Source organism: Equus quagga, unplaced genomic scaffold (assembly GCF_021613505.1).
Source record: "Equus quagga isolate Etosha38 unplaced genomic scaffold, UCLA_HA_Equagga_1.0 153_RagTag, whole genome shotgun sequence".
Classification (NCBI taxonomy): Eukaryota; Metazoa; Chordata; class Mammalia; order Perissodactyla; family Equidae; genus Equus; species Equus quagga.
Genome location: NW_025796915.1, coordinates 2,743,713 through 2,759,640, shown reverse-complemented (window position 1 = coordinate 2,759,640; position 15,928 = coordinate 2,743,713). Strand labels below are relative to the sequence as shown.

At 54.3% G+C, this 15,928-nt stretch overlaps 2 protein-coding genes across 2 annotated transcripts in view; one reads left to right on the top strand and one right to left on the bottom strand.

The window, feature by feature from the left end:
• The window catches only part of LOC124233115 (receptor for retinol uptake STRA6-like), a 31,817-nt gene extending 27,477 nt beyond the window's left edge, over positions 1-4,340 (bottom strand). The window contains exon 1 of the mRNA XM_046650230.1: positions 4,284-4,340. The gene's annotated coding sequence lies outside the window, so the exon portion shown is untranslated. The remainder of the gene's footprint in view (positions 1-4,283) is intronic.
• Positions 4,341-8,658: 4,318 nt separating this feature from the next.
• The window catches only part of LOC124233135 (coiled-coil domain-containing protein 33-like), a 105,293-nt gene continuing 98,023 nt past the window's right edge, over positions 8,659-15,928 (top strand). The window contains exons 1-2 of the mRNA XM_046650273.1: positions 8,659-8,974; positions 9,828-10,163. Of these exons, the coding sequence (XP_046506229.1) occupies positions 8,659-8,974; positions 9,828-10,163 (652 nt within the window). The remainder of the gene's footprint in view (positions 8,975-9,827; positions 10,164-15,928) is intronic.

Below are 15,928 nucleotides of genomic sequence, written 5' to 3'. Positions count from 1 at the left end.
CCCGGGCTGGCTGAACCCCGAGAGGTCTACAACACCCAACTTCAGAGTCGCAGCAGCCCGGATCCCCAGCAGCACAGCAGAGAGTGCCCAAGGTGTGCCCCAGCCCAGAAGAGTGGGGCCAGCCCATGTGCCTGCCGGTGGAGCCCATGGATAGGCAGCCAATGCAGGTTCAACCCCATGCAGGCCCCTGAGCTCTGGGGCGGCCCTTGTCTCCAGTGCACCCATGCACACACATATTGAATGGCCCCCAGCACACACACATGCCTAAATCTGGCCACAGACTGAGCTTGACCCCATGAGTAGCTGGAAAGCAGTGTTGTTGGCTGCTAAGCTCATGAGAGGGAAATGTGGATGGCTCTCTACCTCCCACCTCCCTGGCCATGTGGTGTGGGAGCATCAGAAGCATCACCTGACGTCCCCTTCCTGGAATTCTCCTGTCCCTCCACCAACAGCGTCATCATAGCACAAGGGATTCAGGCCACACTGCTCTGGCATGAATGGGGACAGTGGTGAGGAGTCAGAGGAGGGTAGCTGGCTGTTCCAGGGGAGCAGCGTGGTCTTCTCCTCCCAGAGAGCTAGGCTAGAACTGAGGGAAGATTGGGAAGAAGATTTCAGCTCAGGACAAAGGTAGCTTTCTTACTCTCACAGAGTAGTGATTCCCCCCATCAGTGGAGGCAATCAAGAAGAGGCTGGTAACATCAAGATGCTACAGAGTGTTTCCTGCCTTCAGAGGAGGACTGACCAAAAGGCCATGAAGATTCCCCCAGTTATGAGAGCCCTGGATTCTCCCTTCGCTACACGTCCTCCCTGGGGTGGTGCCACATGGTCTGGCCTTTGAGATGCAGGCTTCCTACTGCCCTCCTTCACTGAGGACGCTGACTGCTGGGCAGATCCCCTAAGTTCTCTCTCCTTGTTCCCTGACAAACATAAGACATGGCTCTCCATCAATCTCTTGCCCACAAGCAGACCCTACTCAGACACGACTCTTCTGATGTCTCCCTGCCTTTTGGAGTTCACACTAGCTCCCCAGTGTCCCCCAAGTACAGCCATCTCTAGGTCTGCAAGCTCATCCCTCAGAGTTATGCGGCCCTACTGTTCCTGCCCCCTTTCTGCCTCCAAGCCTTTGTTCATGCTCTGTCCCTGCCGGGTGCCTTCTCCCTGCTCCCCAACCTGTTCCATTCCTACCTGGCCCGCAAGGCTGGGCTCCAGCCTCACCTCCACCAGGCGTTCTTGACCTCTCTCTCTGTATCTCTTCCTTCTCCTTATCGATCACCCTGGGGAGTCCTGTCCCTCCAGGAAGGCAGAATGTTCCCCAGCAGCTGGGGAGTCCTCTGAGCGCCAGCACCAGCTTGCCTGGGACCCTGGAGGGACAGCTGGCTGTGCAGTCTCAGTAGCTGGCCCAGCAGAGTCCCCAGCACCTGCTTTAAAAGGTGTTTGATCTCCTCCCGGAAAGGCAGCTCTCCTTCCCTCCAGCTCTGGCCCTGCCCCTCCTCCTGAACCCCCTCCCTGGCCTCCCGCCTCCCCAGGCCTCCTGCCTGTGATTCCAGGATCAGAGAAGCCCACCCCACCCCCACCTCTGCAGCTCAGGCCAGAGCAGGGCTGGGGCCCCACACAGCACACAGGGCAGCTTGTCTCCGGAGGAGCCTCTCCACCCAGCAAGCCATTTGCCCGAAACTTGATCTCCTTGGCCCTCGGAGTCACCTCATCGTGGAGAAGACTGTGCAGGGTGTCTGGCTGACTTTCCCCAGCTGTGGCCCCGGATGGGCTCGGGAACCCCCTACCCTCATTTGTCACCATCCATCACTCCCTGGGGGCCATTGCTTGATGGATTGCACCAAGCCGGAGGGGAGCCACCAGCTAAGCTTTTAATAACCCGATCAGCATCCTTCTGTGGCCTAGCTGGGCTGAGGGCCCTGACTGTGGGAAGGGGGGAATTGTCACACTTTCATGGGCCTTTGGGGCTCAAATTTCAGGTATGATCCACTCCAGGTGGAGAGCCAAAAGGCTCTCAGAGAGCTTTCTCTTCACCTCCTCATCGCCTAGCTCTCTAAAGAAAAAAGCCTGAGACTCTGGGGCCTGCTGCTCCTCCCCAGCACATTCCTGCAACCCCCAAGGCTGCAGGAACAGTCACCCCTGTTCCCTGTCCCCTGAGCTGAGGTTTGGCTCAGGCTCGCCATGCTCTCCCCTCCGCCTCCTGGAGGAGGTGCCCTGGGTGGGAGTAAAGAAGACTGGGGAAGGAAAAAGGGCTCAGAGGTGCTAAAATGTGGTGCTGCAGGAGGTAGGGAGGGGAGGGAAGGGATAAGTGTGGGTACAAGAAGCAGGGTCCTAAATTCCCAGGAGAAGGACACCTGGGGAGGCATCTTCTTCCTCCTCAAAGGAGAAAGGGGGTACAGTTAAGAAAAGGGTAGGGTAGCCCAAGGAGCACAGGCTTTAGGATGTGAGATTAGCTTCCAATGATGGTGAAGAACCTGGAACAGACGGCACAGCAGAGAGGATGGTCCCAGGGCTGTGCCTGCTCTGTGAGAGAGAGGGAGGGAGAGAGAACAGCTCAGGCCAAGATGGGAGGGGTCTGCCAGCTCTGACCTAAGCGACATTTCCCCATGGAAAAGAAGGGTTTTTACATAGAAAGGGTTAAACCGACAGCACAAAGAGAGCATTAACCTTTGGCCCATTCTTAGGAATCTATCCTCAAGAAACACTTGCATATATAAGCAGAGAAGATGCCCAAGGCTGTTTGTAATGCAAAAAATTGGCAACAAGCCCAATATCCATTGATAAGCTTTGATAAGTCTATAGGCAAGGCACTAGTTAGCTGTCACAAGGAATGAGGTACCTCCTTATGGACTGGCCTAGCAGAACTCCAAGACAGAGTGCCAAATGACAAATAACATGGACGCAGGTTGCTGAGCAATACATAGATCGCCATCCCATTTTGTGTTCCTTTAAACTGAGGATACATATGTGTGTGTAAATACATAAAAAATGAATCTGGCAGACACACAGCAAACTGTTCATAGAGGTTGCACTCAGGGGAGAAATGAGTTTGGGAAAATGAAGGGGGATTTTTCACTTGTTTGACATGTACATTTAAAAATTATCTAGCTAGGCAGTTATCCACAGTAAGCAAAAGGAAAACATTGTAAGGCTGTGTTGAAGCCTACTGTGAGTGAGCAGCTGTGAAAGCATCACTAAGCCATGTGGAATGGATTCCGTCCCCAGCCTAGTAGTGCACATTCTCCAGCATCCCTTAAAGCTGGATGCAGCCCTGAGACTAAGGATTGGCCAATGAGATGGAAAAAGAAGTGCTAAGTATAACTTCCAAAGAGAGGTGTTCTTTAAAACAGAGGTGTTTTCTTTCCTCCCGTCCTCCTTCTACTCAGCTGAAATGCAGTTGTGATGGCTGGATCTCAAGCGGCTTTCTTGGACTATGAGGAGGAGGTCATGAGTTAATGAAGATAGAGTAGTAAGTTAGTTGCAAAGACAGAGACTGAACTAAGGCCAGATCTTAGGGCTTGAGGAGACCTCAGAGACCCCTGTTCTACCCATATCACCATCATATCCAGAGGAAACCAAGGCCCAGAGAGGTCACATGGTGTGCCAGGGGCAGTGACTGAGCTAGGAGAAGTTTTGCCAGAGATTCCCACCACCACTTCATTTGCATGCACACGTAGAGCTCATGGCTCTTTCACCAGAAACCGCCCTTCCCAGAGCTTGGACGCTGCTCCATTCTGTGGCTGGGGGACCCCCTCTGGGGCCCAGGCCTAGGGGTGGGGCAAAGACCCCCAGAGTTGGTTAAGTGGCAGGCCTGGGACACAGCCCTCAGCATTAGGTCTGATAAGACAGTAGAACTCTGCCCACCGGTGCCCACTGGTGGGTCTGTCTGTCAGTATCTGCAATTTGGCTTCTTTCTCTCTCTGTATCTCTCTGCCCTTCTGTCTGCCTGTCTGTCCCAGTCCATCATTCTCTCTTTCCATCCTTATTATTGTCTCCCTCTATGCCACTCTCTCTCTGTCTGACTCACTCTCCTGTCTCCTATCTTTCTGTCTCTCCTTCTAATTCTCTGTGTCTGCCTCATTCTTTCTCTGTTGATCTGTGTCTCTCCCTATACTCAGTCTTTGCCTTTCTGTTTCTCTCTCCTGCTCTTTGTTCTGTTTCTGTCTCTGAGCCTGACTGTGAAGTTTGTCTCTCCTCCTAAAGGTTTTAGGTGGTACCTTTTCTTGGGCTGTGTTGTGTGCTGACTTGGTGCTGCCCCTGCCAGCTCCTGCCCCTTCTCTCCCCCTTACCTGCCCTGTCCGTCTCTGGCGCTGTAGGAGGACTGGCACTGCTCTGAGAACCCCCACAGTCTGTAGGGTCTTGAGTCCTTAGAGCCAGCGGAGCAGCTGGGCAACTGGCACCTGGGCACACAGAAGACAAAGGTCAGTGCTGCCGATGCTGCCCAAGAGTCTGGCTCCCTCTCCTTCCTGCCACCCCAGGAACTTTATCCCTTCTGAGGGAGGCTGGCAGGGCGAGCTCAGGGATCACGCGGGCAGCCCCAGCTCCTGCTTGACTGAAGGCGAGAGCTAGAGGGCTTTGGGCATGACCCGAGACTCTCTTGACAGTGCTCCTGATGGGGCCAGAGGCATGGGGACTAGATCAGAGTCACCACTCAGAGAAGAGAGCTTCAAGGGAGCCAGGCCCTGGCCCTAAGCACCACAGTCAGTGGAGGGAAGAGACCAGGCTTCTCAGTTTGCTTTTACCACTTACCAGCTGAGTGACCACGAAGGAGGCCCTTCCCTGCTCTGGGCCTCAGTTTCCCCATCTGTGCGATGGAGAGAGGCTGGCTGCTGGGCTTCACGTTGCCTGTCTGAGTCTGCGATTCTATCACCCCGTGAGCCTCTAGTACTGTGGACTTGAAGGGGGTGGGGTGCGGGCCTGGGACGCTTCCACTGTGGGGAGGAGGCTGCTGGAGGGGGCTGGGTACGGAAGTCTCATATGGAGCCATGATGATCATGTGATCACACTGGCCTGGGAATCAGGAGGCCTGATGTCCAGGTCCACCCCTTCACCCACCCACCAGATCTCTCGCACCTCTGCTTCCCTGTCTGTAGGAGGGGATAATAGTCCCAGCCCCCAGGCCCTTGGGAGGATCCAGGAAACTCACAGATGTCCCTGCCGGGAGCATTCAGCTCTGCGCACAGGGAGTGGGGTGAGGTGAGAAGGAGTTGGAGATGGGTCTTTGAGGATGGAGGTCTGAGGGCCCACAGGAGCCGTGAGGGGTGTCAGCGGCGGAGGCTGAAGGAAGCCATTGTGGGAAGCAGGAAGGGCCCTCTGGGGTGGGCTAATTACGGGCCCAGTCTCTTCCAGACAAAGCAGTGGCCTCTGAGTGGTGATTCTTCCAGGGAAGAAAGAAGACTCGAGGGCCCCATTAAGGCCTTTCATGGTGGGACTGCCGAGGTCTGTTTCCTCCTCTCCTCACCCCACACCCCACCCCTTCTTGACTCCTTCTGTGGGAGCTAGGCCTCTGCCTGGAGTTTAATCCTTGAAAACCACAGGAGGCTGAATCAGGGAGGCAGCTGGGAGCGGAGCAAATCCTAGGAAGGGAGTAGGGATCCGGTTCTGCTCTGCTATTCTGGGCTCAGTTTCTCCAGCTGTAGAATGGGAGTACTATCCAGTCCTGACCTGCTAAAATTCACTGAGGTCCCCAGACTTTCTCTGTGGAACTGAGACCAGACCCAGAGAAGCCTGAGCATTAGGAACTACTGCCTCCTGCCCTGCCACTTACCCACCACGCTGCTGCCCTCCCTCCTGAGCACCTGCCAGCCCACCAAGGCACCAGGATGCATCTCTGAGTCCAAGTGTGGGTCAACAGCCCAAAGGGGTCTTCACTTCTCACAGATGGAACCCAGATGAAATAGCCAGAAGAACCACTTCTTATTCTTTTCTGCACAAGCAGAAGCTGGGTCAGGTTTGTCCATCAATTTGTTTATCCTTCCGTTCATTCATTCACTCATTCATTCATTCTAAAAGGCTTTAATGGTCCCCCAGGCACCTATCCCTTGGCCAGCCCTGTTCTGGGCACACAGAGATGATCTCTGAGGGAATGTTCAGTTGAGTGTGGGCCAGTCGTCATTTGAGACGGGAGAGGAAGGTGCAGAGCATGACAGAGGAGGGAGTCACTAACCCTGTTCCAGAGGAAGAGTCTCTTAGCCAGTCTGGAGGATGAGCAAGGTGACATCAGGTGGGACCAGGCAGTTTGAGCAGAGGAAACAGCACCTGCAAAGGCAGAGAGGGAAGACAGGGCAGGCCTGGCCTGGGCAAAAGCGAGCTTTCCCTGGACATCATGCTGAGTGAAATAAGCTAGTCACAAAAGGACAGACGCCGTGTGATTCGACTTACGTGAGGTGCCTCGAGTAGTCATATTCCTAGAGGCAGGAAATAGAATGGTGGTTGCCAGGGGCTGAGGGTAAGGGAAACGGGGAGCTGCTGTTGAATGGGCATAGAGTTTCAGTTTCACAAGATGAAGACTTCTGGAGCTTGGTTGCATGACAATGTAAGTATACTTAACACTATTGAACTGCACACTTAAAAATGGTTAAGATGGTAAACTTTATGTTATGTATATTTTACCACCACTTTTAAAAAAGTAACCATACACACGCACCAAAAAAATGAGGCTTCCCCAGAGACTGAGTGGGGGAGGGGAGGCCAGCAATGGGAGGCCTGGGGGTGTCAGATGTGGAGGGCCCTCAAAACAGGCTAAGACCAACACAGTCACCTCAGCTCCTTTGTAGAAAGTTCGAGGGAGGGAAAGAAGGAAGCTGAGGGGAAGAGAGGAGTGTTAGCCTCCACTTTCGGGACAAACCTACTAGGAAGAAGGGTTGCCCGCATGGGGATGCTTGCAGGGGTGTGGGGCCGGGTGCAGTGCACAGAGGCTGGCCCTCGGGCAGGGGAAGTGACTCCCATCTTGTGACATCTCTGGAGGTCACTACAAACATGCAAAGGAAGAGAGCCCCTTCCACGGAATCACTGGATCTCCAAGGCCTTAGACCCAGAAGAGGCAAACCATGGCCTCGGGACCCAGGCTGGTGGGCCAGGCCTAGCAGTTTAGGCAAAGGTTTCCAGGGAACCTCTGCCACCCACCCTCTTCCCCAAATGGCCAGACTGTGGCCTTTCCCAATATGACTTACAGAATTTCAGACTGCCAGAGCTGTGGGAAGACTCATCCACCTGACTCCCACCCATTGTACAGATGGGGCCTCTGACACCCAGAGAGGGAAAGGGAGCTGCAAGTCAGGTGACTAGAACCCTGGTCTTCTAAAGCCTGTTTGCTTCACTTTCTCCACGGGGGACCCGAAGACACTGAATTTTAGTTATTCCAGAGGAAGTCTTTGGCTGGGCTGGCCAGTACCATTTTTAGACTGCTTCTCTCTTACTTTATGAAAATGATGCATTCTAGTCAAGATGACTTCAAATGAACTCTTTTCAATGAAATCTATGCTGTCCACAAATGTACTCTTTAGACTCAGAACTGTACTTCTACGGTTTTAGGGTATAAAAGTCCCTAAGAGTATGAATTTCAATCTCTGAGCCAGTCCCAGGACATGTTTAGTAGGAGAAAGCATAGATGGACTTAGACTCTCTAGGTTCAAATCTCAGCTCTGCTTCTTGCTAGCCATGTATTCTGAGATTCTCTCAGCCTCAAATTCTTCACCTGTAAAATGGGGATAATTATATTTACCTCAGGGAGCCATATAGAGTGCCTGGCACCCAGTAGCTGCTCAATGATGAGTATCATAAATGATGATGATGATGATACTGGATAAGAATGAGAATGATGGTGATGGAGGTGATGGTGGTGATGGTGCTGGTGGTGGTGATGGTGATAGTCCTGGTGGTGATGATGGTGGTGGTAGAGATGGTAATGGTGGTGGTGATGGTAGAGATCTTCTTATGAAGAGTGTCCAGAATCTCCCCTCCCCCACTGGATATCAGCAAGACCCAAGATCAGGAAGGATGGGTTCCAGCTTGACAACTCTTTGGTATAAGAAGCTCTGAGCTCTCTGTAAAGTGAAGCTGTGCCTCATATTATGAGTTTTGAATAAGAAGGTAAACTGGTTCCAGAAGCAGGTGCTATGGGCATGCTCCTGAGGAACAGACACTCTTCCCTTGAGATGCACCCCTGCACCCAACTCAAGACCTCCTGGGAAGGAAGAGGCATGTGGTCCTCACCCGTGTACTCCTCACACCAGTTCACCTCGTCCCTGACCCTGCTCTAATTTTTTCCATAGAACTTATCTTCTGGCATACATTACAATTTACTTATTTTCTATATTTAGAGCTTATTTTCATTTGTCCCCACCTCCCTCCCCTACTAGAAGATAAGCTTCAGAAAGGCAGGAAATCTTTGGTTCGCTGCTGTATTCCAAAAGCCTAAAATAGTGCCTGGCACACAGTACATGCTCAATAAATATTTGTTGAGTGAACAAAATCCCGCCTAAAAGGGAGGGGTCAATGGCCGCCTTTGTTACCCAGGGCAGACCCAGCTTCCTGGCTTGTTACCTGGGTTCCAAACAAACAGAGAGGGGTGGGTGCGGCCCTGAGCACCCAGCGTGTAGGCTTTCAGACTGGGCCCAGGCTGGGACTGTGGGCCGTGCTCAGCCCGGGGGGTCCGTCCCTGACATGGCCACGGCCTTCAGGGGGCCTGAACCCTGGGTCCCTGCAGGCCAGCTGAGCCAGAGGCTAAGGGCCGAGGAGAAGACACTGGACTTGGAGTTCGAGGTCTTGAGTGTGGGGTTTAATGAGGAGGGCAGATACGCCCTGCAGCTGTCAGTTGAGAACCCCCTGCAGGCCAGCTCTGGGGCTGGGGTGCAGCTGCAGGTAAATGATGGGGACCCCTTCCCTGCCTGCTCTGCTGTCACCGATGTCATTGAGCAGCAGGATCCTGGCCAGAGCCTCACCCTCACCAGGAGCAAGTTTGTCTTCACTTTGCCCAAAGGTATGAAGTAAGGGTGGGGTTTGAGGGGAGAGAAGGACCCTCCAATTCCTGCCCCAGCCCCTGTCAGGGACCCCAGGGGGCCTCAGAGAAACCGGGAGGGGCAAGGTCAGCACTCTAGACTGAATCCTGAAGCTCTGCCAGTGTGACCGTGCGCAAATGCTGGCCCTCTGTGAGCCCCTGCCTCCTTCAGGGTGACATGGGGATGCTGATGCTGGCCACACAGGGTGAGGTGAGGAGGAAGTAAAAGGACAGATGAGGAACGGCTTTATGAATTTACAAGAGCTGAGCACACAGCAGGTGTGGGGACAGTCCCACTGGATGTCACACTGAGCACCATTAGAGCTGGCACCCTGAGTGTCCAGCCCTGAGTACCACTGCACTGTGGGTATGAGGGTGGACAGAGAGGTGGAGACCCCGGCCCTGCCTTCAGGAAGTTTCCAGATCAGGTGGCGAGGCAGGAATCCCAGAGAACAGTTAAGTGATCTGGAAGGAGCAGAAGATCCATGCCTAGACTGTGAAGCCATCCAGGCAGGCTTCCTGAAGGAGGAGGGATATGAGGGAATGGGGAAACCAAGTCCCAGGACTTCAGGTGGCCAGAGATCAGGGATGGGTTGAACTCTTCCCTCTGGGTGGCAGGACCTAGGACCACCTCACAGGCTAAGAGCCCTCCTCTCCCCCTTCAGTAAAGGGAGGTGGCGGGGGCTGGGGCCTGTGGGGCGGTCACCCACCAGGGAAATCTTAGCCAAGCCTGACTTCAACATAAAGGCCAGGCAGCCCATGCCTGTCCTCCTCACCCGCTGAGGGAGGCAGGGAGACCATAGCTTGTCCCTGAGCTCCATTTCTCCCCACCCAGGGTTCTGCAAGAACGATGGGCAGCATGATGCCCAGCTGCGGGTGGAGGCACTGAGGCTGGGCGGGGCCTCAGGAAGCCCGGCCCAGCGGGTGGGCGAGGCCATCTTCCCCATCTACCCACGCCCAGACCACCCACGCATGAACATCTCTGCGCTGGAGCATGAGGATCTGTACCGCTACTGTGGCAGGCTGGCTCTGCTCCGGGCCAGCGCCGACCCCACGGCCCGCCACTGCGGGGGCCTGGCCTACAGCGTGGCCTTCCACGTGCACCGGGCCCCTCAGCCTCCCTCCTCCAGCTGTTTTCTGGACACCGGCCAGCCAGAACCGACATCACCACGCCCAGAGCCCCAGCTGCCCAGGCTGCAGGTGGGTGACCTGGGTCCCAGCTCAGGTTCTGGCATCCCTGTTCCCCAGTTAGAAGACCCAGCATTTCTGATGAGCCTGGCTGTCCCCATTCCTTCACTGAGCAGAGCGGCAGAATTTCCCAAGTTTGCCTCAGTCAGTTCTGGAGAATGTGCAGCCTGAGGATGGACACACCAAGTCCCACTTTGAAGGGAGAGACAGAGAAGGGAACAAAGGCCGCACAGAGCGGAGACACTACTGGGTAGGGTTTCTTTTGCCCAGTGGGTGAGTGTCCCCTGGGACCCTTCAGCCCCCAAACTCAATCTCACACGTTCTCACCAGGTTTTGAGGGAGGCCCAAACTGACCGTGAGACGGAAATCTCTGTGTGTCCACCCTCCAGCCCTCTCAGCTCCCACCACAGCCAGGAGGGACTCGGTCCTGAATCTGGGCCCCGGCAGCCTCAGGCCTGCGTGAAGGAATCTAATCCTTGTCCAAGCTGTAGGAGGGTTCCCCATTGTGGCCGTGCTCTGCAACCAGGCGGTGTGTCTGGTGGGCCTCACAGCCGGTACAGGTGGAAACTGGTAGAGCAAGTAGCAGCCCATTTCACAGGTGGAGAAACTGAGGATCATCCCCAAGGATGCTTGATTCCATTTAATGCAGACAATATTTCCTGAGGACCTTAGTGCATGGAATCCAAAGCTATATCAGTCCCTGGGCTCAAGGTGCCACCTGACTTGAAGACAGGCACAACGTGGGCATCATATGGTCCTGTAAGGCATACGCTGGAAGGAGAGCTCTAGTGAGGGAGTGGGCGGGTCTGATTTTGCACCCTAGGAAAGACTTTTCAGAAGAGATGCCATTTGAGAGGAATCTTTCATTCATTCATTCATTCACTCATTTATCCATCAAACATTTGCTAAATGCTAACTCTGTCAGACTCCATGCTACGTGGGTAAGATTTAGGGATGGCATTCTAGGCTTTGAGGAGGATATTCCAGGAGGAGGGACAAGAATAAGCTGACTGAGGAGAAGGAAAGGGTTGGCTGGCAGCAGCAGGAGCTGAGGTTGAAACCAAAAGTTTGCAGGCAGAAGATACCTGGCTCTCCTGCAGCACCTCTCTCCCAGCAGAGCGCTGGTCTGGGGCTGAAGTGGAGCCCAGGGTGGTGGGCTGAGTCAGCCTAGAAGAGAGCTGATAGGTGAGAGAAAGAGGAGGGAGTCAGGGTACAGTGGCAAAAGCGCTGGGTGGATATTCAATTCAGGAGGCAATGGGGGACCACCAGAGGGGTTTGTGCAGGAGAAGGACATGATGTGAGCTGTGGTTTAGACAGTGATCTGGCAGCATGTGCCAGGAGAACTAGAAGGATGGACCAGGGACCCAGGGGCCAGCTTCTCTTGCCCAGGTCTCAGCCTGTTATATGGACCACTTTCACCTCTGTTCGTTCATTCATTAGTCAGTCAATTGACAAATACTTTTGACCACTATTGCATGCCCAGCTCTGTGCTGGGTGCTGAGGATACAGTGGTGGGTTTGTGAGTGAGACGGATGGTACCTGGGTTCCTACATGACATTCTCTTCCCTCAGACTGCAAGCTGCCTGACTTCAGGGCCTGGCCCCTGGCCCCTCTGTCCTACAGTTTGTCACAGGACTAGACACGCAAGAGGCTCAGAGCTCAGGGAGAAGTGGTCGCCTGCTCCCCAGGTCCCAGCATGCCCTGGCCACCCTGAGCCAGGGGCCACGTGGACAGCTCTTTGCAGGCTGCAGCTCTGAATGCATGCAAGGGAGGGGGAGGCTGCTGCAGGGAAGGGGGACCTTGGGACGACTGAGCCATCCTCAGCAGCTCTAATTTCTGTTATTTAACGCCATCATCTCCCTGCCATTCTCCCTCTCAAAGTGTCAGATGTCTGCTTCTACCAAGACAAGAAAATGGCTTTCAAGGGAGAGGAAAATCGCTTCCCCCTGGGGGTCAGCAATCACAACCCTGACTACAGGGCCGGGAAGCTGGTGGGGGAACAGACAATGGAGAGGAGTCCTTCAGAGAATAGAGGACTGTTTCTTTCAGGTCAAGGGAACTCATCCAGTGGCTCAGCCTGAGGAAGCCAGGCACCTTTCTGGTGCTGCGACTTGGAGGTCCAAAGACACAGGTGGAAGAGCAGCAGCAAAACCAGGCTCTCAGTGAGGACTCGGGCCGCGTGCTATCCTTTGGGCCTGTGGCCAGCTCCCTGGGGAAGTGGATGTGGCCTAGAACCACAGGGACCCTTGAAATCATCCTCCCTCTCCTCCTTGCAGATAGGGAAAATGAGGGAAGGACTTAACCCAGCTCTCTTTGGTTCTCAGCTGAAGAGGAGGTGAAAGGGATCTGAAAGGGGAGTAGGTCTGGGTAGTGAGAAGAAAAGGCAGCAAGCAAGAAGGATGGAGAGGAGAGGAGGGAATTGCATTCTTGGGTGCAGCCCAACTTCAGCCATATTCAGTTCAAGGCCAGGAATGAGTAGACCCAAGGCTGCCTCCTCCAGGAAGCCTTCCCTGCATTGATCTTGTCTTTTCCAAACTATCCTCAGTCCTGTCTGCATCAGGCATTTCAACCATTGAATCTGTTCAATTTAGAACGTTATTGTAAGCTCACAAGTTGTTCTCCAACTTGTATATCATTTTTAAAAAGCACAACTGATGAGGGTCATGAGATGAGGAGTAGGGTAACAGTGGGGCAGGGGGGCAGGGGGATTAGGAATGCAATGAAGAATGAGTAGTGAGCAGGAGGCAGGGCTTAGAGTGAGTTTCAATGGCTGACTGAATCTGAATCACTTTGCTTTTCAGCCATGCCCCACAGGTCACATAGTCCTAATGGCCTCCCCAGTGCTGGTCCCAGCCTTTCCAGAATCCTGGAGACTCTGCTGGAACAATCAATTCCCCTGAGCTAACATTATATGAACAGTGAATGCCTTCCCTTCTGCTGTCCTCAAGTTGCCTCCTCTGCGTGTGTGTGTTGGGGAGGGGGATGAAGGACATATGCCCCAGGATGTTTCCAACATGTACAGTCACAGACTCCAGGATAGAGATCACCCTCTTGGCCCCTGACCCATGAGTGGGGGGCTGGGACGTGCAGGCAGGGGCTGCAGAGGATGTTTACCAAGCATGGGAGGGAACCAGCTCCAGGCATCCTTTCCGGGCACAGCTCTGGCAGACTCATCCTGTCCCCTGAGGCTCCCTGCTTCGCCCCTTGGCAGGTTTGAGACCACATGGCTGTGCCACACCAGGGACCCCAAGGCCCTCCTTTCCCAGGAGAAGAGGGAGTCTATCCGACCAGAATGAGGGTGGCCTGTCCAGTGCAGAGGGGGCAGAGTGGGTCCCGAGGGTGAAGGAGACAGCGAGGTGCAGGCCAAAGCCGGGCTGCTGGGCTGGCTGGGGGGCCCACTCCTCTCTTTTAAAGGTGAATGTGGCCTCCTGGAGGGTTGGGGGGCAGGGGGAGACCACAAGAGCCTTGGGTCTGGAGCTGCAGGGCCTTCAGGGGCCACATTGCTCCTGGTACCTCACTCACCTCTCCAAGAGATCCTGCAGGTTTAGAGACAACCTCCCACAGGCAGGACTGTTTAAGAGGGAAACTTTTGGCTGGAAATTCCCAGTGATGAAATTTCTGGGAAGATGAACTTAAAAATTCCTTGCTTGCAGCTTTGGGAGCCATCCTGGGGACTCCTTCCCTCTAGGCCCAGAGCTTCTCCCGCAGGGCTCAGAGTGGAGGGGAGAGAAGGAGGGCTGTGGTGCCCGCCCTCCCCCATTCCCTCCCTGACATTCACCTCTTCCAAACAATCGCAGTTTTGTTTCACGGAAACGATTCCATTCCCCAGAGCCTTTTAAATGATGCTTTCAAGGGTCTTTTTTTTTATTCTTTCCATTTAAAACACTTTTTTTTTTTTTTGCCCTGGAGGGGAAAAGAAGAGAAGGGAAAGCTAATAAAGCAATCACCAAATGCTGAGCACCTGGCTCTAAGCCTGTGGCTTCTGACTGTGGCTTTGGCACCAATAGGCTGGGGGCTTCCATTAAGGAGAAGTGGAGGGGAACAGAGCAGTCAGGGGTTTGCCTAGCTCCCCTCTGCCCTCTATCCCTAAACTCTGTCCCCACCTCTCTCTCCCTTTGTTGCCTCCCTGCCTCCCCCTTCCTCCCCTCCCCTCCCCCTTCCTCCCTCCCCTCCCCTGCCCACCTCTGTGATTCTCTCAGTCCTTTTCTGGTTGAAGCTCCAGCCTTGCCCTCTCACGCCCCTAAGCATCTTCCTGCCGGTCAGCTGGCCAGCGCACTCCGGATCTTCATTCTCCTCCCCTCTTTGCTCTGCTTTTAAATTCATTATGCCTTTTATTGCTCGCTATTGCATACACTATTTCTATTGCCCTGGAGACTGGAATGGTTCAGGCGGGGAAAGGCCCACAATGTGGATCTCATTAACTTTACTGCCCCTTTCATCTCTGGTGGGGGCGGGGAGCTGGGCACCTCTTTGCTCTCCCTTCCGCTTGGTACCAGACCTCTGGAGTCCCTGTCGGTTTCCCTCATCTTGTGAAGCTTTGCCTTCTGTCACTCCCTCCCACTCTCCTTGTGGCGGGGGTCTCACAGGTGGGGAGAGAGGCTCTGGGAGGCAATGCCTGGACGCTGCTGACAGAGTGGTGGGAGAAGGGAAAGTGAGAACAGGTTAGACCAGGACGGCTAGTTCCCTAATGCCCCCGTCCCTCTGTGCTGGGACGTGTCGCCCCTCCTCCTCCCTTCCAGTGCTCCATCAAATACAGAAGATATGAGCAGGTTAGCTCCTCTTTGCAAATGAGGCAGTTTTATGGGCTTTAGAAAAACACTCCAATTGTTCCCTCAATTACCCAGAGTGGATTGAATATATTAATCTCTCTCTTAACTCGAGTGAGAGACTCAGCTGCTGCCCCTCCCCCAGCTATGAGCGCCCCTCCCCCAGCACGTGCAGGAGTGACTCCCAGCCCACCCCTCTAGGCCTCGGCCCTGAGCAGGTCAGCCTGGGTCCGGCCTGTCTCTAATACACACACACACACACACACACACACACACACACACACACACACACACGCACGCGCGCACACACGCACACACGCACACACGCACGCACGGCGGACAGCTGCTTTACATTTCTCTACCAATTTTCATTGATTTTCTCCTTTGCTGCTATTTGGAAGGGACTTTTCCTTGAGTAAACTTGATCACAGGGGTGAGGGGCGAGGCAGGTGGGAGGGGGACTTTGGGCGGCTCCCCCTTCTGCTCCTGTGACAACTGCCTCCAGCTTAAACACACTCTGCCCCAGGCAGCTGAGCCCGTTAAAAGCTACCTGAGGTTTCCCTTTGTAGCTCGATTTTCTTTTATTTCAGGGGAACAAAGGCACTGTCAAGGCTTCCCAGAGCACTGTCACCAGGCAGGGAGGGGTGTAGACTCGTCACCATGGTGGAGGGCTGAGGCTGGCAGGAGAGGTGGGGCTGGGCCCAAGGAGGGTGGGCTGGGGGATGTGGCCAGCCCCTCTCAGGAAGAGAAGGGCCGTTGGCTAAATGTCCTGTACCACAGTTACCCTGCAGGCCGCCTGCTGTCCCCACTTCCACCTCAGTGGCACTGAAGACTTTCTTTTAGGAGAAAGACCTAAAAGGAAACCTCAGAGGTCCCTGGGCGGAGTGGATAAGACCTGAAAATATATAAGTTTCGGGGGGTGGGGGGTCCCATATTTGTGTCCTTGCCCAAGCCAGTCCCTTCATCATCACCCCGCGTGGTT